This window comes from Carlito syrichta, unplaced genomic scaffold, assembly GCF_000164805.1.
Source record: "Carlito syrichta isolate Samal-C Ts95f unplaced genomic scaffold, Tarsius_syrichta-2.0.1 Scaffold143566, whole genome shotgun sequence".
NCBI lineage: Eukaryota > Metazoa > Chordata > Mammalia > Primates > Tarsiidae > Carlito > Carlito syrichta.
The window spans coordinates 67,881-89,827 of NW_007087662.1; the positions used below are offsets into that span (position 1 = coordinate 67,881).

The following is a 21,947-nucleotide window of genomic DNA, read 5'->3' on the forward strand; positions in this document are numbered from 1 at the left end:
TAACAGTATCCTCAAGAATCTTATAAGTAGAGTCATTCTACAAGGCAGCAAGTGCTACTTGTTTAATCGTACATTGCTGACACCTATTTCTGTCCCCTTCCAACTTTGCTTGAACTTCTTGTGTGTCAGAAATCTCCCTAGAGATATAGATATTTATTTGTTGTTGTCAGCACTTCACATGTGCATACCACTTATTTTTAAAATATTTTTAAAAATAAAAGCAGTGAAAAGCTTTTATTTTAAAGATGTGAGATACAATTCAGAATTAGGTACATAAATGGTCATCACACAGGTGCAATTTGGGCCTCCCTTTAGTCCCCACTTTGCCTGGTTTGGGATCAGGTACTCTTAGTGACGATACGTGCCACCCCTTTCCCCGCCTCCCTGGCAGTGTCCTGTTACTGCCAATACCTTTCTTATAGTATTATGATAAATGTTCAGGGTCCACCTATGAGTGAGAACACTTAGTACTCAGTTCTTTGCTGCTGTGATAGATCGAGTATTATAGACTCTAAATCCATTCAAGTGGCTATGAAGCCATAATTTTGTCCTTCTTTATGTCTGTGTAATATTCCATCATGCAGCATGGCTGGTTCTATGTTTTTGCTATTATGAATAATGCTGCAATAAACATGTGTGCGCAAGCATCTTTTTCATAGACTGATGTGAGTTCCTCCAGGTATATTACCAGTAGGGGAATTGCAGGGTCATATGGGAGGTCGATTATTACATCTTTTAGAAATCACCACACTGTTTTCACAGAGGTTGTACTAGTTTACACTCCAATAGTGTAGACGTGTTCCCTTTTCATTGCATCCTCTCCAGCACGTTGTTTTTTGAATTACTGATGATGGCCATCCTGATTGAAGTTAGGTGGTATCTTAGTGTGGTTTTAATCTGCATTTCTTTGATGATTAGTGAGGTTGAGCATTTTTTCATGTATCTGTTGGCTGCTCCTATGACTTCTTTTGAGAAGTGTCTATTCATATCTTTTGCCCACTTTTTATTTATTTACTTTTTAATTTTTTTTTAAAATACGGGGCACAGTTCAGGATTAGGTATACTAATGGTCATTATGTAGGTACCCTTGTTCATGAGGTGTGACTCCCTCCCTCCCCAATCCCTTTCTTTTTTATAGTATTATAATAATTGTTCAAGATTCGCTTATGAGTAAGAATACATGGTACTCAGTTCTTTGTTTCTGTGATAGATCACTCAGTATTATAGACTCTAGTCTATCCAAGTTGCTATGAGGTTCACAATTTTGTCCTTCTTTATGACTGCATAATATTCCATTGTGAATATGTACCACATTTTAAAAATTCAGTTGTCCACTTTTTAATAGGCTATTTCTTTTTTTCTTTTCGGCACGTTTGAGTTCCTTGCAGATCCTAGATATTAGGCCTTTGTCTGATATACAACTGGCAAATATTTTTTCCCATTCTGTGGGCTGTCTCTTGATGGTTTTTTCTGCTTTGCAAACATTTTTCAGTTTTCAGTTTGATGAGGCCCCACTTGTCTATCTCATCTCTTATGACATGGGCACTTGGGGTTTTGATCAGGAATTGGTTGTCTATTCCAATTTCTGTAAGAGTGTCTCCTGTGTTTTCTAAGATTCTTATGGTCTGAGGTTTTACATTTAGGTTTTCGGTCCATTTCGAGTTGATTTTTGTATATGGTGATAGGTAGGGGTCCTGTTTCAATCTTCTGCATGTGGTCAGACAGTTTCCCCAGCACCATTTACTGAATAGGTTCTCCTCTCCCCAGTGGTTGGTGGTGGAGGTTTTGTTGAAGATGGGTGGTTGAGAAATTGAGGTTTTGCTTCTGGAGTCTCTATCTTGTTCCATCAGTCTATATGCCTGTTCTTGTACCAATTTCAGGTTGTTTTGATTATTATAGCCTTACATTAAAGTTTAAAGTGTGGGAGTGTGATACCTCCTGCTTTATTTTTGCTGAGGATTATTTTGGTGATTCATGGTTGTTTATGTTTCCATATGAATTTCTGTATTGTTGCTTCCAGGTCTGAGAAGAATGATGGTGGTAATTTAATGAATACTGTGTTGAATCTGTAGACTGCCTTTGGTAGGATAGACACCTTAACAATGTCGATTCTTCCAACCCATGACCATGGAATATTTTTCCGTTTGTTCATGTCTTCTTGGACTTTTTTGAGCAGTGTTTTGTAGTTTTTGTTGTAAAGGTCCTTTCACTTCTCTGGTTAGGAAGATGCTGAGGTATTTCATTTTTTGTGTGTGGCTATTATGGATGGGATTGTGCTTTTTATTTGGTTCTCTGCCTGTTTGTTGTTGGTATATAAAAATGTGAAAGTCTTTTGCATGTCTATTTTGTACCCTGAGACTCTGCCAAAGTCCTTTATCAGTGCAGGGAGATTTGTGATAGACTCTCTTGGGTTTTCAAGGTATAGGATCATATCATCAACAATAAATTTAACTTCCTCTTTTCCTACTTGGATACCCCTGATTTTTTTCTCTTGTCTGATTGCTCTAACTAGGACTTCCAACATGATGTTGAACAGGAGGAGTGAAAGTGGGCAGCCTTGTTTTGTTCCAGTTTTCAGGGGAAATGCTTCCAATTTCCATTCAGCAATATGTCGGCTGTGGTTTTATTGTAGGAGGCTTTTACTATTTTGAGGTATGTTCCCTCTATACCTAGGTGTTCAAGGGCTTTTATCAAGAAGGGATGCTAGATTTTATCAAAAGCTTTTCTGTCTAATGATATAATCATGTGGTTTTTGTTTTTACATCTGTTGATGTATTTGATTACATTCATGGTCTTGTGGTTGTTGAACCAGCCCTGCATCCCGGGGATGAGGCCTACTTGGTCATGGTGGATGATTTTTGAGATGTGTCGTTGAGGCCAATTTGCTAGAATCTTGCTGAGAACTTTTGCATCTATGTTCATCAGGGATGTCAGCCTGTAGTTCTCTTTCTTTGTTGGATCTTTACCTGGTTTAGTATCAATTTGAGGTTAGCTTCATAAAATGATTTGGGAGAGTTCTTTCTCGAGTGCCTGGAATATTTTCAATAGTATTGGTATCAGCTCCTCCAGAATTCTACGTTTTGTAGAATTCTGTGCAAAAGCCATCTGGTCCAGGGTTTTGTTTTTTTTTTTTGTAAGTAGTTTTCTTATGATGGAGCCAATTTCCTAGATTGTTATCAGTCTATTTAGGGTTTCAATTTCTTGTTTCAACCTGGGGAGGTTGTGATGTTAGAATGTCCTCCATTTCGTAGGTTTTTGAGTGTTTCCATATAGGTGTACATAGTAATCTCTGATAATCTTTTGTATTTCTTTGGGATCAGTTGTGACTTCATCTTTTGTGATTCTGATTGTGTTCTGATTGTGTTTTTGGACTTTTTCTTTGTCAATCTGGCTAGGGGTTTATCAATCTTATTTATCCTTTCAAAGCACCAGCTTCTTGTTTCACTGGTTCTTTTTTCTATATTTTTGTCTTTTATGTCCCATATTTGGGATTTTACTTTGATGATCTGGAGTCTTCTGCTGTTAGAATTTTGGTTAGACAAGGTTTTCAGGTTACTTCTCACAAAATTTAATTCAGGGTTTAAAAGTTTTATAGGACACTGTATCTGTTAGAATATTGACCATCAAAAAGTAGATTATTTATTCCTGTTCCTGGCATAGAAAATGAATTTTGTTCAACCCTGTCATAATCAATTTTAACTGAGAACTACCTGTAAAATCACTACTGGTTAGAAAATGTCTCAGACTATAAGTCTAGAAATTCTCTCTTCTTGGTCTGTACATACAAATAAAATATAATGGTGTTTATGGCAGATTTTGACTTCAAAATTAAAATGTGACACCTTGTTTTTCCCAAAGGGTATAAGATTACAGTAGCACCAAATACTAGAATAGACAAAAAGAGTCAGCATCAAGTAGGGAAAAGAATGCCAGAAAAGAAACTTGGAGTCATGGAGGCAATGCATAAATGACCAATATCAATGAAATACTTTTTGTTCTGATAGAGAAGAGTGTTATCTATTCTGCAGAGGTGAAAGAGTAACAACTAGAGTTCAATGAAGAAAATGAAAGCAGAAGTTGGAGCCAGAAAAAACTTTTATGGACTTGTTTTTGCCTAAAGCAGTGAAAAGCAAACTTTGGACCATACAGATTGGTGATATGGTAATTTCAGAAACTATGCATCTTATAGATGGAAACACTAAAGGTATACAGAAGGGGGAGATGATAACTTCCTTAGACTTTCATGGTAGGTCAGCGTAAAAGCTAAAAACACACAGTTTGCTTGGCAGGCCAATGTAAAGCGCGAACTGGATTACTCTTGGAAGAGGCAGAGAATTAGGCAATGGTATAATACACACATTCTGTTAACTCAGGTGCCTGGAAGGGCCAGGACATAGTTGAAGTGATGCTGCCAACTGGGTGCCCTGTCTGAAGTTAATCAGGGGCTGCTATTCACACTGCCGCTGCTCTTCATAAATTGCACCTTTCAAGGGAGAATGATGGACTCCAGCCTCAGATAACAGACTTTAGTCTCAGACTACAGATATTAAAAAGACAATGAGGAGGAAAAAGAGAGTAGATGGGCGTAATGGGCCAGCATTAGGCATAACAACCCTGCAGAAACAGGACTATGGAGTCTCTCTTCTGATCCTCACAAGTATGGCGAACAGGAAATGTGAACCTGCCAAGGAGCTCTAAAGTTAATGTATATAATCTGCCAAGCCGTAAGTTTTTTTAACATTTAAAATACAGTTAAAAAATTAAAAACACTATATTAAAAATGCTGATGCAAACCATACTCTGCTGTTAAGAGCAGATAAGAAAACAGCTTTAAAAGTTATTCTTAATTTGAAAATTTATTCTGAAGTACAGTACTAAAGTCAGATAATGTAGTACATGTTTCTAAAATGTTAGCTCAAAAAATTAAGCCATCAGTGTTAGGGGAATACTGAAAGACTGCCTAAAGATAATTACAAAAAACACATTCATTTTAAAAAACAAAAAACACAACACTGTAGAAACCAAAAAATGGTCAAAAATTTTTATTCTTTCTGGATCACTTCTCTTTTGATGTTACTCCTTACTGGTATGGAGACTCTTTACCTGTTACTGTGTGAAATGCTAACAGAAACTATGCCTAAGGTTATTTTGGCCATGCAGAATTTGGCAGAAACATTGCTAATGAGTACATAACTTTCCAAAAGAAAATTATATGTTTTAAAGTATCCCAACTTTACTTGTTTTAGAAGCTTTTATTAAATGCTTATACTATGTGTGGGGATACAAAGAGGTGAGAAAACAAGGAAGCAACTCTTAAAGACTTTGCAATTTAGTAATCCAAAACTGTCCGTTACCTGAGAAAACAATACAATGTATGCAAATCGGTGGCATGAAAAAGAGAAGCAAGACATTTATTTACATTTTTTACAATGAATAACACATAATATTGTATTTTAGGAAAATAAACCACTCTCAAGTGTATCACTCAAGTTTCATACTTATCTGCCAACAACAGAATCTCCTCTGGCTAGTTAAAGTAGAAAAGGAATTCATTTAAAGATTAGCAGGGAGCTCACAGAAGTTGTTACGAGTCAGAGTGCCAAAATTAGAAGACATGAAGCCAGAAAGCAATCCTGACAACACTTGGGAGGTTCTCCAGGAAAAGCTAGACTGCCAGCACCACTTGGCAGCTTTGATACTAAGAACCTGGAAAAACCAGAAGTTCTTAACACCACCTTTGCCAAAATCTAAATTATCTTGTCCGAGGTTGCCACCTGATGTTGCTCCCATACAATTTTAAGTAAAAAATATATGCCTAGTCATACGCTTCCACCTTAGCTGCAAGTGGATATGAGAATATACATTTTCTAGCATCTATCTTAGGAAGTCAGAACTTATAGGAAGTTACCAAAATGTAGGAAAGTTATTTAAAAATGCTAGGTGGCCACAAACAACAAATATCTATTTAATTCACTGTTACTTTATGTTATAGAGAATCTAAAAATAAATCACAACTTTAAAAACACAATACTTATTTTACAAAAATATAGAAAACATTTATTGTTTTAATTCCAGTGATTTCCAAATCAATAAAATGCCAACAAGCTTATATAAATATGAGAAATAAAGAGTAATTAAAAATACAATTTCTGGTAATCCAAAGTTTTGCAAAAAGAAACAGTGTTTTTAATACAACCGAATTAGACTTAAGTGATCAGAACTGCTACCTAACAGTGTCATATTCCAGATTAATGGAAATTTATTCAAGGAGGGTCCACCCCCGATTTTCACCTATTTTGTTTTTTACAAAGTATTCTAGACTCTCACTTACAGTGTTGCTGTCAACAGGGCCTCACCATACCCACGCGCCCAAGTTGTCCTGCTACCCCATCAGCATTTTCCCGAAGATGGTACATTACCAAGCCTTACTCAATATTTGCACCTCTCTGTTCAACAGGTCATCACTTACCATCTCCTTTACACCGGCTTCCAATGCTGTCCAAACACATAAAGATAACAGGAGAATGCTAGGGTTTTGAACTTTGCAACTTAAGAAATCATTATTTTTATGGTATGTACTATACTTCTTATGCCAAGGGTTTTATTTTATTTTTTAAAAAAGCCTATGCCAAGGACTAAAGGACAACCACAGCAAGCATATATTTGGCACCCTCCCCTGTCTTCCAGCATGTCCTTTACGATGATTTCAAAGTCCTTTCCAGATATAAATTTATATCATCAATATTCTCAGCTAGTCTCCGACTAACTCTTGACAGAGTATTAGATTGGTAGAATTGCCATACTGGTGAGATTTCAGGTATCACGATAGATGATACGGTAATTCTATACAGGAAGGGAGGCTTTACTTAGCACTCCAATGTATCATAACTATGCTGCTGTTTAAATGTCACATTCACCTTCTCAGAACTCAGGAGACTGCGGGATAGGTTCAAAAGACATTTAATGAACTCTGCCTTCCCAGTATGTGGTATTTTACACATTTTAATATTTATTATGTTTTCAATTGTAAAAGAAAAGCATGCTTATTTTAGACAATTTAGAAAACAGAGGTTAAAAGAAAAGTTCCACCACTTTTTATACATTTTATATGTTTTTATGTGAACTCTAAATGTGGATGTGCACAAAGTCTTGGCACTGAAGAAACTGAAGGAAGGCCTTGTGGCAAGAATAAAGGAAAGAATGACAGAAGACAAGTTTGCAAAGGTCGGGCAAGGCCAAAAGTGAAAGCAGAGTCTTATAAATTATAATAATCCATTAAAGTTTCTGATATGCTTCCTTTGTTTTGGGATAGGTGGTAGTTAATAGGAGAGGTGAGTGGCTCAATCAGATTTACATTTGGAAAAGTTCACTCTAGTTCTCGTGTGAAAAATAGATTAGAATGAGACAAACATGGATACTATTAAGTCAATTAAGAGAAGACTTAAGCTATCTAAGTGAGAGATGAAGGAACTAGATGGAGGCAGAGAAGACAGAACAAAGTGGGCAGATTTAAGTGAGATTTAGGAAGAAAGTTGTCAGGATTTAGAGATGGATTCTATACGTATGTTAAGGGGAAAGAAGGTGCCAAGGATGAATCCCAGGTTTTTAATTTATATAATCCAATGGACGGTGGAGCCATTCACCAAGACAGAAAGCATTAATAATTAGTTAAGACTGAGTTTTAGAGAGAAAAATCATGCATTCATAGGTAATTTTAGATATGATTAATTTGAAGGAAGTATCTGTACTAAATATCTTTTGTTTGCCTCCAGATCTACGCTCTGCCCCTCTCTGTAAGGCTTATCAAAATTAACAGGCAACCTCATTCCCTGGCTTCCCTTGGGTTCAATCAACAGAGAGCCCTGGCAGGTGATCAGAGAAATACAGTAGTCAGTCTCTTGGCTCTCTTCCTGTGGGGTTGCCTTGAAAACAGCCTCTATTCTGTAACTATCTCCTGGGCACATGTAACTACTCTCTCTATGTGCCCTGGTTACAGTCTTCTCTCTTATGATTCTGTTAAATTCCAATTCCTTTGAAAATAAAACCTCCTGGAAACATCCTAATTTGAATGTGTAACATGATTCTAAGAGAGGAGAGACGCTGATACGGACAGATAGATAATATTACATCTAGAGAAGATATTAAGTGGGGAATTAGGTCTGAAACTTAGAGGAGAGAGCTGGGCAAAAGACATATCTATCCGTGAGTCTTCTGCAATATAGGTGATATAGGCATGGATAACATCACAAATGAAGAAAGTATAACATGAGAAAAGGAGAGGCTCTAGCACAAAAACTTAAGATATGGCAACATCTAGGCAGTTAAGAACCAAATGAAACTACAATATGAGGGGGCACCCAAAAAAAAGCCCAAACTGGAATTTATTTTTCTTACACGTTTAAACTTCAGTCAAAATACTCTGTGTTGGATGTGATACTTAATGAGATGCTTTTTCCCCACTGCTCAAAAAAGTTATTGAATTTGTCAATTTTGAAGCCTTTTAGTGCTCCTGCCACTTTGGGCTTCACTTCTTCCACATCGCCAAAACGATTCCCTTTGAGGACTTTTTTCATTCGAAGAAACAAAACAAAACCACCCTGGGTGAAAATGGATGAATAGGAAAAGTGAGGCCTGGGAGTCAGGTTGTTTCTGGTCAAAAACCACTGGACACCGCTTGTCAGTGCTAGCTCGTACACTGCCTATGGTTTCCTGGAATACTTACCTCGCGGGGAAACCTGCTCTACAAAGGGCCTGCCCTCCAGAAAATAACTCTTCCCTCGTACTAGACAACGTTCACACTTTAATCTGAGAGAGAGTGATTACAGTTAAAAATTTCAAAAATTCACATGTTGTAAGAAAGAAGAATAGATGTATTAGGTTTATTCTTTAAGTTCATGAGAAGACATTTAATTGCTACAATTAAATGTAGACTTCAGTAGAATTCAGTATTCAGTAGAATACTTTATAGAGAACACATGTGATGGCAATTACTTTATCAGCCCCACCTCCTCATAACAATTCCAAGAAGATCACACTATTGTGGTAAAATTCCAAAGAACATTAAAGTACTTGCCATAATCATATGATTAAGAGCATAACACACAGACACACACACACACCTACCTATCTCCATCATCAACGGAGACACAAGAATGTTTATTGTAGCATTCTATAATAATAAAACACTAAAAATATCCAAAAATGTTCACCTCCTCTAGTAAATGAATATACTGCAATACAGTCACATAATATAATACTATAGAATAATTATTTGAAACAAACTAAAATGAAACAGTTCAACATGGATAGAACACAGATACATAAATGAATGAAAACAGAAAGTTGAGATTTATATGAAGCTTAAAGTCCTGTAAAACAATGCTATAGTTATTTATAAATATATACATACACAATCAAAACACTAAAAGTATGTGGAAATGACCACTTTTTGTGGACATGATGAAGTAACTAAGCCATACTTAACCTCCCACTATAAACAACTACACATGGAACAAAATATAGAAAAACATATTTTCACATTTTGAACAAACAGTACAAGACTGTGATCATTAAAAGAAGTGAAACAAATGAGGTGATCACTACAACTTCCTAGTGCTATGGTCTGAATATCTGTCTCCCCCAAATCTCAGGTTGAAATTTGTCTCACAATGTGGCAGTATTGAGAGGTGGGAGCATTTAAAAGGTTACTGGGGGTCATGAAGATTCAGTCTGTATAAATAAATTAATCCATTTATGGATTAACAGGTTATCATGGGAGTGGGACTGGTGGCTTTATCAGTAGAGGAAGCGACAGGAAGCTGAGGCAAGAGAATAGTTTGAAGTCACAAGTTCAAAAACTACCTGGGAAACATAGACACCTTATTAAAAAATAAAATAAAAAATTAGCCAGTAACAGCGGCACATGCCTGTAGTTTCAACTACTTGGGAGAGTAAAGCAGGAGGATCCTTTGAGCCCAGAAACTCAAGGTTGCAGTGAGCTACAATTGTGCCACTGCACTAGAGTCTGGGAGAAGAGTGAAAACTCTTTTAAAAAAAAAAACCAGAAGAAAATAGGAGGAACTGAGGTCTGAACTAGCACACTTAGCCTCCTCACCATGTGATGCCTTACACAGCCTCAGAGCAGAGAATCCTCACCAGCAAGAAGTCTCCCACCAGATGCTCCCTGCTGACCTTGGACTCTGCAGCCCTCATAAGGGAAAGAAATAAATTCCTTTTCTTTATAAATGACTCTATTTCCAGTATTGTTTTAAGCAAAATGAAATGGACTAAGACACCCAACTTTCTGACTGAAGTTACTTGCATTAAAATTAAAAAAAAATTTTTTTTTAACTTCAGTAGCTTTAGAAAGTACATAGATACACTGGTTACATAGATATATTGGATAGTGGTTAAGAAGTCTGGACTTCAAGTGTATACTTCATTCCCACCTGTGCACAACCCCTCACTCCTTCTCAACCCCCTTCTGAGTCTCCAACGTCCACTACACCAGACTCTATGCCCTTGCAGATCCTTACTTTATCTCCCACTTATCAGTGATGACATGCAGTGCTTGGTTCCTGCGTTAGCTCGCTCAGGATGATGTTCTCCAGTTCCAGTCGAGTGGTTTTTGTTTTAAGTTCTGTTTATGTGGCGGACCACGTTTGTTGACTTGTGTACGTTGAACCATCCTTGCATTCCTGGAATAAAACCCCCTTGATTGTGATGGATTACTTTTTTATGTGCTGCTGACTTAGGTCTGCCAGTATTCTGTTGAGGAATTTTGCATCTAAGTTCACCAGGGATATTGGGTTGAGCTGTAGTTTTGTTGTTGTGTGTTTTTCTGGCTTTGGCAAAAGTGTGATGCTGGTTTTGTAGAATGAATTAGGGAAAATTCCCTCCTCTTCAAACTTATGGACTAGCTCCAATAAAATTGGTACCAGTTTATCCTTGGAAAGTCTGGTAGAATATGTCTGTGAGTTCATCAGGTCCCAGGCATCTTCTGGAGAGACTTTTAGAGTTTCAATCTCATGATTTGTTATTGGTCTGTTCAGGGTTCCTCTTTCCTCTTGATTCAAGGTTGTATGTTTCCAAGAATGTATCCATTTTCTCTAGATTGCCTACTTTGCATATAGGTGTTTATAATAATCTCCAGTGTATTTCTGTTGCATCAGTTGTCTCCATTTTTCATTTGTGATTGAGCTAATATGAATCTACTCTCTTCGCTTCTTAATTAGTCCATCAATTCTGCTTATATTTTCAAAGAACCAACTTTTTGTTTCATCGATCCTTTGTGTCTAATTCAATTTTATTTAGCTCTGTTCTAATAATGTTTATTTATTTTCCTCTGTTAGTGTTGGTTTGGTTTGTGTTTTTCTAGTTCCTTGAAATATGACATTAGGTTGTCAATATGTGACAATTTAATCTCATTAATGTAGGCCTTCAGTGCTATAAAATTCCTCTGAGCACAGCTTTGGTTGTGTCCCAGAGATTTTGATAACTTGTTTCATTGTTGTTATTCATTTCATGAAATTTTAAAATTTCCATCCTGATTTCATTGTCTACCTAAAAATCATTCAGGAGCAGACTGCTTAACTTCCATGTTTTTATATGGTTTTGCAAAGTTCTTTTTGGAGTTAATTTCTAGTTTCATTCCACTGTGGTTGAGAAGGTGCTTTATATAATTTCAATTTTAAAAAATATATTGAAATTTGATTTGTGGCCTAGCATATGGTCTATTTTGAAAAATGTTCCATGTGCTGATGAGAAACATGTATATTCTACAGTTTTGGAGTAGGAAGTCTGTTAGGCTCACTTGCTCTAGGGTCCAGCTTAATTCCAGTGTTTCTTTGTTGACTTCCTGCCTCAATGATTTGTCTACTGCTGTCAGTGGAGTGTTGAAGTCTCTCACTATTGTATTGCCATTATCTCTTTTCTTAGGTCTAGCAGAATTTGTATGATAAAACTGGGGGCTCAAGTACATATGTATTTAAAGTTGTTACATCCTCTTGTTGGATTGGTGTCTTTATCATTACATGAGGGAGGACCCAAAAAACTGAAATTATTTTTTGGAAGGCAGACCCGTTGTAGTACAGGCTTCTCCTGCTAAGTGTTCTAGGAACCCATTGGCATCAGTGTACCAGTTAGCACTATTGTGAGAAGCAACATCCAGCTTCAGTGAATTTCTTGTTTAAGATTCTTTCAACATGCTTGCCCATTTCACGATGAGTGGTTTACAAGTGCATCAGCCCTCATCATGCAGAATATTCAGCAGTTTTTGACCAAAAATGTTATGATCTCCATGCCCCACCTTTCCTATTCACCAGAACTTAACACAAGAAACATTTTTTTTCTTCTCAGATGACAAAAGTCCTCAAAGGGAAACTTTCTGCCAATGTGGAAGAGGTGAAACAAAAAATGACAGGAGCATAGGCCGGGCTCGGTGGCTTAGCCTGTAATCCCAGCACTTCAGGAGGCCGAGGCGAGTGGATTGCCTGAGCCCGCGGGTTCGAGACTCGCCCGGGCAACTTGGCAAGACCTCATCTCTACAATAAATCAAAAACCAGCCGGGCATGGTAGCGCACACCTGTAGTTCCAGCTACTTAGAAGGCTGAGGCAGAAGGATCACCGGAGCCAAGCAGGTCGAGGCTGCGGTGGCCGGGAGCGGCCACTGCACTCTAGTCTGGGTGACAGAATTAGATTCCAACTCAAAAAAAAAGATAGGAGCACTAACAGGCATCAAAACTGACGAGATCACTGTTTTGAGCAGTAAAAAAAGCATCTTAGTAGGTATACTGAATCAAATGGAGAGTACTCTGAAGATGACAAATTTAAACATGAAAGAATACACCATTTTTTATACATAAATTCAAGTTTTTGGGGGGTCCTCCCTCATATAATAACCATCTTTGTCTTTTTCTTTTAACTGTAGTTAATTTGAAGTCTGTTTAACCTGATATAACAATACCTAACCCTGCTTGTGTTTGGTTTCCCTTTGTGTGGAATTTTTTTTCCTACCCTTTACCTTGGGTTTACAGGAGTCTTTGTGTGTTACGTGGGTCTCCTGAAGGCAGTAGATATTGTTTTTGCTGTTTTTTTTTTTTTTACATCCATTCTGCCAATCTATATCTTTTAAGTGGGACATTGAGATCATTTATGTTCAGGGTCAGTAATGATATGGAAGGTACTATTGCATTCATTATGCTGGCTTTTAGCCTGTTGCTTTATTTATTTATGCTTTTTTCTATTCTGTGTGTCCTGTAAGCCCTGTGAGCTTTATAATTTCCAGTGTTTTTCTATTGGTGTATTTCAACTTTTTGTTTCAATATTTAGAAGGCCTTTCAATATATCTTGTAGAGCTAGTCTAGTGGGTGACAAATTATCCCAGAGTTTGCTTGAGAAAACTGTGCTTCTCCTTCATTAATGAAACTTAGTTTTGCGTGATACAAAATCCTTAGCTGACTGTTATTCTGTTTGAAGAAACTGAAGATAGGGCCCCAATCCCTCCTGGCTTATAGGGTTTCTGAGAAGTCTGCTGTTAGTCCAATAGATTTACCTTTGTGAGTTATTTGATGCTTTTGTCTCACTAATCTTAAAATTCTTCCTTCACATTATCTTTGAAAAACCTGATGACTATATGCCTTGGGGATAATTTTTTTGCAATCACCCTTCTGGGATATCTTTGGGCTTCTTATATCTGGATGTTTACATCTCTGGCAAGGTTGGGGAAGTTCTCCTCAATTATTCCCTCAAATAGGTTTTCCAAATCTGTTGTGTTCTCTTCTTCCTCAGGAACACCTATGAGTCTTAGGTTTGGATGTTTTACATAATTCATAGTCCTTGGAGACTTTGTTTCATTCTTTTGAATCTTTTTTCTTTATTGCTGTCTGATTGGGTTAATTCGATAGCCTTGTCTTTATGTTCTGAGATCCTTCTCATTATTCTAGTCTACTGTTAAAACTTTCCACTGCATTTTGTATGTCCCTAATTAAGTCTTTCATTTCCAGAAGTTCAGCTTGTATTTTTGAATTTTTTTTAAAGGTGTCAATCTCTTTATGATATTAGCTGTGGTCTGAGATCAGACCTTTCCCAAAGCTGAGGTATTATATCATACGTAATGGGCTGTGCCAGTTGACCTCCAGCCAGAAGGCAACACTTGCAGGAGAGAGTCAGCTGCAATGTTGGCTGTGGGTTTTCTGGTTGTCCTATGTTGCTCCATGGCAGTGCCCAGCCAATCTAGATGATGGGCAGGGCTGTGAGGACTAACCAAGTTCTCTTATCTGTTCTGAGCCTTTGAGAAGGGTGTCGGGAGGAAAGCACCCTTAACTTCCCTCCTATGTGCACTACTGGCTACCCAGTGGGGATTGGGAAGGGACCCTGGCCACTGGGGTAATGTTACCATGTTGTGCAGAGGCTACACAAAAAAAAGTCTACATGGGGAGTAAAAGATTGCTAGGGCAAGAAGTCAGGGAGTCTGCACTCAGAATGTAAGAGTCTTCTCACAGGAGCCTGCCCCAGCTAGGAGCCGTCTGCTGCAGTGGAGTTTGCCCTTGGAGCCCATTTTCCCAGGCCTGCTAGAATACAGTCACTAGTAAGGGTTGAGTTCCTGGAATATGGCAGATGGAGCCATTCAGGGCTTTTTCTCCTGCATCACTCCATGTGGGTTTTGGCAGAGCATAGCTGTGGGTAAGGTAGTTTTCTGTGAGAGACTGGAGTCCCATAAGGCTCAGGGGACCTTCCAAGTCCATGGCAGGAAAACAGAACTCCTGAATTCCCCACGCTCACCTCTTCCACTGCATCTAGAGGCTACTCGTGGGATGTGTAGTGATCCAAGCAAGTATGGTTAGTTCTATCAATTTCCCTCTTCTTTGCACTCTGTAGATGCTAACACTTCTTTGATAAGTCATGCTGCTGGTCCCATTCCTCTGGGTGCTGAGTAAACTCTATTTTGGTTTACTTTGTAGGAGAAACACTCTTGCTGCTTTTTGTTGACCATCTTAATACAATCCCCTGAAGGCACTCTTTAGACTATCAGTGTAGAAAGAGGAAACACAGAGTCCAGAAGTTAAGTTGAGGGGATAGAGTTTGCCTTTGGGGAGGATGAAGCATCTGGAAATTGTGAGATAATTCCAAAAAGGAAGAATCTATACAGAAAAAGAAGTTAGGAAATCTATGGAAGAGTTTTCTTGAGATGTTGCTGAGCACAGTAGCAGCCCCTGTGGATACCAAAATCCTCAGATGCTCAAGTCTCCTATATAAACTGCCATAGTATCTGCATATAACCTACACACATCTACCTATACGCTTTAAATCATCTCTAGATTACTTATAACACCTAAAATAATGTAAATGCTATGTAAAGAAGTTGTTATACTGTGTTTTCAAATTAATATTATTTTTTATTGCTGTATTTTTTTATTTATTTTTTTCCAAGTATTTTTGTTTGCAGTTCGTTCAATCAGTAGATGTAGAACCTGCAGATATGGTAAGCCAACTGTCCTAGTCTATGACTCCACAGGATTAAACTCCACGAAGTTAAGTTTGAATAGGAAATTGTAAGCTAAAAACTCAGAGAGTCACACCAAATGGGGTGATAACTGAGCTCTGACCAGCTGTAATAGAAGGTCCTCAGTCATCACATGGGAAATGAGTGGAGACCCCAGAGGGATCATGTTGTAGCAGGGCTGACATGGAGTAAAGACTGTTCTAGACCCACTCTAGGACAGCTTAGACCTGGACTTGAAGAGATCATCAAACTATTCCACAAGAAATGTAACTGCTGGCAAGAACATAGTCCAATTCTCTTTAAAGGAAGTATTTACTTCTTATTTAGAATCCAAGGCCAAGCACGATGGCTCATGCCTGTAATCTCAGCACTTTGGGAGGCCAAGGCCAGAAAACTGCTTGAGCCCAGGAGTCTGAGACCAGCCTGGGCAACATAGTGAAACTTCGTCTTTACAAGAAAATACAAAAATTAGCCAGGCATGGTGGCATGTGCCTGTATTCCCAGCTACTCAGGAGGCTGAGGTGGGAGGATCACTTGAGCCCAAGAGGTTGGGGCTGCAATGAGCTGGGATCTCGCCACTGTACTCCAGCCTGGGTGCCAGAGTGAGACTTAAATAAAATAAAAAAATTTTAAAAAGAATCTAGACACTCAACAGGTAACATTCACAATATCTAATTTATAACAATAATTTCTGGACATACCAAGAAGAATAAAAATATAACTTATAACCAGGAGAAAAATGAGTCAATACAAAGACCTAGAAATGACAAAGATGATGGAGTTAGAGATAAAGACATTAAAACATAAACACAAGCATGAGAGAAATGCAGATACACACATACATATGTACAAAAGAACTTTATAGAGAGAACTGAAAATAACTTCCAGAGATTGAAGAAATATATCCAAAGCGATTAGACAGTGCATAAGAAAAAATGAACAATCTTGAAAATTTAGCATAGAGAAGAAGACTGAAAGCCTATGAGCTGGAGTAGCAAAATGAACCTAAAGCAAGATAAACACCTCTCATCTCAGCCTCCTAATTAGCTGGGACACACACACACACACACACCCCAAATGCATGGCACAACTGCTGAAAAACAGTAATATAGAGAAAGTATTAAAAGTAGTAAGAAAAATAAGCTACATTACATATAGAGGAAGAAAGACAAAGAAATCAGAAGACTTCTCTTCAAATACTATGCATAGTAAAACACATAATGCTTAAAGTGCTGATAGAAAAAAACATGCTAACAAAAAGTCATATATAAGAAACTGCCATATATGAGAAATTGAAGGGGGGGGCACTTCATCAATAAGGATACCTGATCTCAAACCAGGTGAAGTGGGGACCAAAGTGAGGCCCAAACTTTGCCTGTACAATGACCATTTGTTTACCTAACCTTGAATTGTATCCCACATCTTTAAAATAAAAAAGTCATATATATGCATTTCATATATGTATACATATATGCAATATATATTATATATAATATGTACATTATATATAAAATACATATTTCATATATATACACACACATATACATATATACACATACACATATATCCATCTGTCAAAATGTAAGGCAAAATAAAAACTCTTTCAGACCTGAAAAAATTCAGAATTCATGTTGGTCAACCTACATTACAAGAAATATTAAAAGGGTTCTTTAGGCTGTAGAACAATGATACCAGATGGCATCCTGTCAAAGGATGGAAGAATGTTGGGAAGGGTAAATGTATATATTGCATATAAAATACTTTTACTCTTAATTCTTAAATTCCTTCAAAGGATAACTGTTTAAAGCAGTAACAGTCAGTTGAGGGTTTATAATACGTATAGAAGAAAACTATGTAACAATAGCACAAAGGATGGGAAGCAGTAAACAGAAGCATACTATGAAGTGGTATAACATCATTTGAAGTTGACTGTGATAAATTAAAGCACATTCTGTAAACCCTAGAGAAATTACTTGAAGTCAATCCATCAAAAAAAAAAAAAAAAAACCACCACCATAAAAGTGATAAAAACCTATGCATACAATAGCAGAGTTTCAAATCACATGAGGCAAAATCTGACAGAATGCAAAGAAGACAAAAAAGGTTACTATACTAAAAACTATTTTTCTATATATAAGCAATAAATTATTACAAATTAAATTTTAAAATGATTTACAGTTGCATAAAAACATGAAATATGTAGGGGAAAAGGTAACCAAATATGTAAAAAATATATACATTGAAAACTACAAAATATAGTTGAGAAAAATTAAAACAATTATCCAGAAAGTGGATGATAACTTCCATGCAATCTCAATAAAAATTTCCTCAGGTTTTTAAAAAATTTTCTGTAGACATGTACAATATGATTTTAAAATTACATGAAAAGTACAGATCCTAGTATAGTCAAACAAATTTGAAAAAAAAAACCCAAAAGTTGGAAGACTAATATTACTTATTTAAAGACTTACTAAAGCAGCAGTAGCCAAATCAATATAATGTTAGCATCAGACCTATAGCTAAAAGAAACAGAATACAGTTCAGAAAGACTCATGAGTGTAAATTCAGTTGATTTTTAACAAAGATGCAAAGGCAATTTAGTGGTGAAAGAATAGTCTCAATGGGGTATCTATATGAAAAAGATAAGTTTTCTTACTTCTCACCACACACAAAAATTAACTTCAAATGGTTAATAGATATAACCATTAAAAACTAAAACTTATAGCCTTAGTAAGCTAAAACTTCTTAGGTCACAAAAAGAATAAAACATTTTAAAAATTGATGAACTGAATTTCAAAGGTAAAAACTTTTCCTCAAAAAACAGTAAAAGTGAAAAGGCAGGCCATGAACTGGGAGAAAACATTTGCAAGGCATAAATATATCTGACAAAGGACTTTCATACAGAATACATAATAAATTCTCACAATTCGATAATAAAATGCATAGGAATGATTAAAAAAAAACAAACAAACAGAACAGTGGGTACTTCTGTAACAGAAGAAAAGTACAGGGAATCTTGACCGTATCTATGTTTAATTTCTTTAAAAATTGCTGGATTGTGAGTACTTAGGGCTCTATTGTAATTTTATTTATATTTTGTTCTAGGCTTAAAATGTTTACAATTTTTAAAAAGTTCTACAAAGAACTCAAATCAGCAAGAAAAAAGCTAATGACTGTATTAAAAAGTAGGCAAATGAAATGAATAGACATTTCTCAAAAGAAGACACACAAATGGTCAGCAAACCCAAGAAAAAATTGCTCACCATCGCCAACCATCACAGAAATGTAAAGTAAAACCACAATGAAATATATCACCTTACATCTCTCAGAATGGCCATTATTAAAAAACAACAGATAGCTGGGCTCAGTGGCTCAGCCTGTAATCCCGCGCCTTTGGGAGGCTGAGGTGAGTGGATTGCCTGAGCCCGCGAGTTGGAGATCCGCCTGGGCAGCGAGATCTCATCTCTACAATAAATCAAAAAATCAGCCGGGCATGGTAGCGCACGCCTGTAGTTCCAGCTACTTGGAAGGCTGAGGCGGAAGGATCGCCGGAGCACAGCAGGTCCAGGCTGCGGTGGCCGGGAGCGGCCACTGCACTCCAGTCTGGGCGAAAGAGTGAGACTCCAACTCAACAACAACAACAACCAAAAAACAAAACAGATGATGGCATGGGATGCGGTGAAAAGAGAATGCTTATACACTGTTGATGAGAGTGTAAACTATTACAACCTCTATGAGAATCGGTATAGCGGTTTCTCAAAGAACTAAAGTAAATCTACCATTTGATCTAGCAATCCTACTAGGTATCTACCCAAAAAAAGAGACATCAGCACTTGCACATTTACTGCAGCACAATTCACAACTGCAAAGATGTGGAATCTACCTGAATACCCATCAGCTGATCAGTGGCTGTTGAAAATGTGGTGCATGTGTATACACCATGGACCATGATTCAGCTGTAAGAGACAATGAAATAGTGTTTTTTGCAGCAACTGGACGGAATTGGAGAACATCATCCTAAGCGAGCTAACGCAGCAACAGAAAGCCAAATACTGTGTGTTATCACTGAAAGCGGGTGCTGAAGTAAAGATCTTCAAAGGCGTAGAGAATGGAATGATGAACATTGGAGATTCAGAAAGAGGAGGATGGGAAGGCATGGAAGATGAAAAGTCACCTATGGGGCACAATGTGTGCAAGTGGGGTGGTAGGTATACTTAAAGCCCGGACTTCTTTGTCACTGTCCAATGTATCCATGTGATAAAAAATGATTTGTACCCTCTAAAGCTACTGAAATAAAGAAAAACAAAGAAATAAAAATTAAAGACAAGAAAAAGTGAACACTACACTCACATAGCTTGATTCACATCACTCCATTAAATGATCATGGGTACTAAGACAGTCAACGGAAGGTTTTGCGTCCATGCCTTATTCTACTATGTTTATTTGATGTCAGGGTACACATAAATACATATAAAATGGGAGAAAGGGAAAAGATTGAATCATATCCTTATTTCCTACTACCCACTACCACTTGGAAGTTTAAATGTTTCCATTGTCACTTTAAGCAAACATACTCAAAATCAGTTCACTGTTCTTTTCCCACCATTGACTCACATTTTCAACTTCTATTCTCTTTGCTGGTTCTACCATTTTACAAACCAGAAGGATGGTGTATTGTTTAGAGCACAAGCTCTAGAGCCAGACTGCCTGGATTCCAATTTTGAGCTCACCACTCAAAAACTGCCCGACCTTCGGCAAATTACTTAAATCTTTCTGTGCCTCAGAATAAACTGAACAACAGTCATGCTCAAAAATGCTAACAATTTAAAAAATATTCTTATTGTTGTTACTATTATTACAACTACTTTTTGATTCATCTTTGTCTCTTCCTTTGTTCTCTCAATATCAAGGAAGATACTATGCCCTATTTAATGCTCCCAAAATAACCTGACATCTGGCTATTTCTGGTGACCAGTAGTGAAGGTACAGACCACTAGGGACTTTTTTTCTACAAGCCTTCCTTTTACTTCAATTGTCCCCATTCTAATCTGTTATATACTACCGTTAGGTTAGTTTTTATTCCTTTCCCTAAGTCCCCTTTTCCTATAATAGGAGTAATTATATGAAGCTCTGCACAAGGAAAAACAAACATTTCAGTGGGTTCCCAAATTAACCACTGCTATAAAAAGTAGGATGGTAGAAAGTCTCAAGGCTGATGTTTTAACCCTACAAATATCAAAGCAAGTTACATTTATTACTGTAAGAGGAACAATCAGATATTATAAATTGCCTTTGAATAGCATTAGCAAGTCCCTCCTATTACATCAGCAATCACTCCTTACACAGTTTGAGATTTGTTTTAGTACTATAAAAAAATCACCAGCCTTTTTTCAGCCAGTATAGAAACTCAAGTGTCACTTACCTCTCTGGGCCCTAGTTTCCTTTTGTTATAAATAAAATGATATATAAATACCATTACTCCATGCTCCCAGACCCTAGAAGTTACCACTAATTGAGCACAATACTTTTTCCTGATGAGGACAGAGAAAGCAAAGTTATCCAGGAAATTAGTATCAACAAAGGAACTGGCAGAGGTGAATTTATGTCATTCTTGAACTACATAATTTCTAGAGTTTCTCCTAATTTTAAAGGCCTGTGATTCTATCCTAAAACTACAAATCCATATAAAATTCTTCTAATTTAAAATTTATGATTCACTTGACAATACTTCTAAAAATCTGGACAGCATTCTGAAATCTTTCATAAAAAATCATTTTTGTATTGCTTCAAGATAGTTGATTTTAAAATGTTAAACTATATTTTAAAACAAGTTTCATCGTGATATTCCATTGTGATCATGCTGCTGTGACAATGCATTTGGAACACTGCTAAAATGGGGGGGAGCCTAGGAAGTTGGTGTGGGCACATAAACGTTATGCAGCTGAAATCATGACATTTTTTTTGACATTTACCTTTTCTCTTCTTTTGTTCTCAGCTGTTCTTCCTGTCTCAAAACTTGAACCATTATAGATTCAAACACTCCACTTGTCAAGCCTGCCAAACTTCGCGGTGTTGACCGACGCCTGGTTGAAGTACATGCAGTTCCCTTTTCATCCTCCAATCCATAATAGCCTCTAGATGTAACTGCTATCGTTGTCTTTTCTCGCAAGTGCCTTGGAGAAGAATAAGTCAATTCACAAGGTCAAACCTTCTGGATAAGCAATAAACCCCCTTAATCAGAAGAATCCCTTCTGCTAACTAAATGAAAAAATAGTTATTTAAACCTCACTTAGCTATGCTCCAGATTTTTATCTTCCCTATACAATTTCTCATATTCCTTATTTATATCATGAAACAGTCTGAGTGATAGTCCCTTCCCTACACTAAAAAAATATAAGACTGAAGCATTAAAAATATTAAGGACCAAAGCACTATCTCCTAAATG

The 21,947-nt window shown here is 37.0% G+C and overlaps 1 protein-coding gene across 1 annotated transcript in view; it reads right to left on the minus strand.

The window, feature by feature from the left end:
- Positions 1-21,681, minus strand: part of KIAA2026 (KIAA2026 ortholog) — a 73,323-nt gene extending 51,642 nt beyond the window's left edge. Inside the window, exon 1 of the mRNA XM_021708695.1 lies at positions 21,475-21,681. Within this exon, the coding sequence (XP_021564370.1) occupies positions 21,475-21,527 (53 nt within the window). The 5' untranslated portion in view covers positions 21,528-21,681. The remainder of the gene's footprint in view (positions 1-21,474) is intronic.
- Positions 21,682-21,947: the final 266 nt, after the last annotated feature.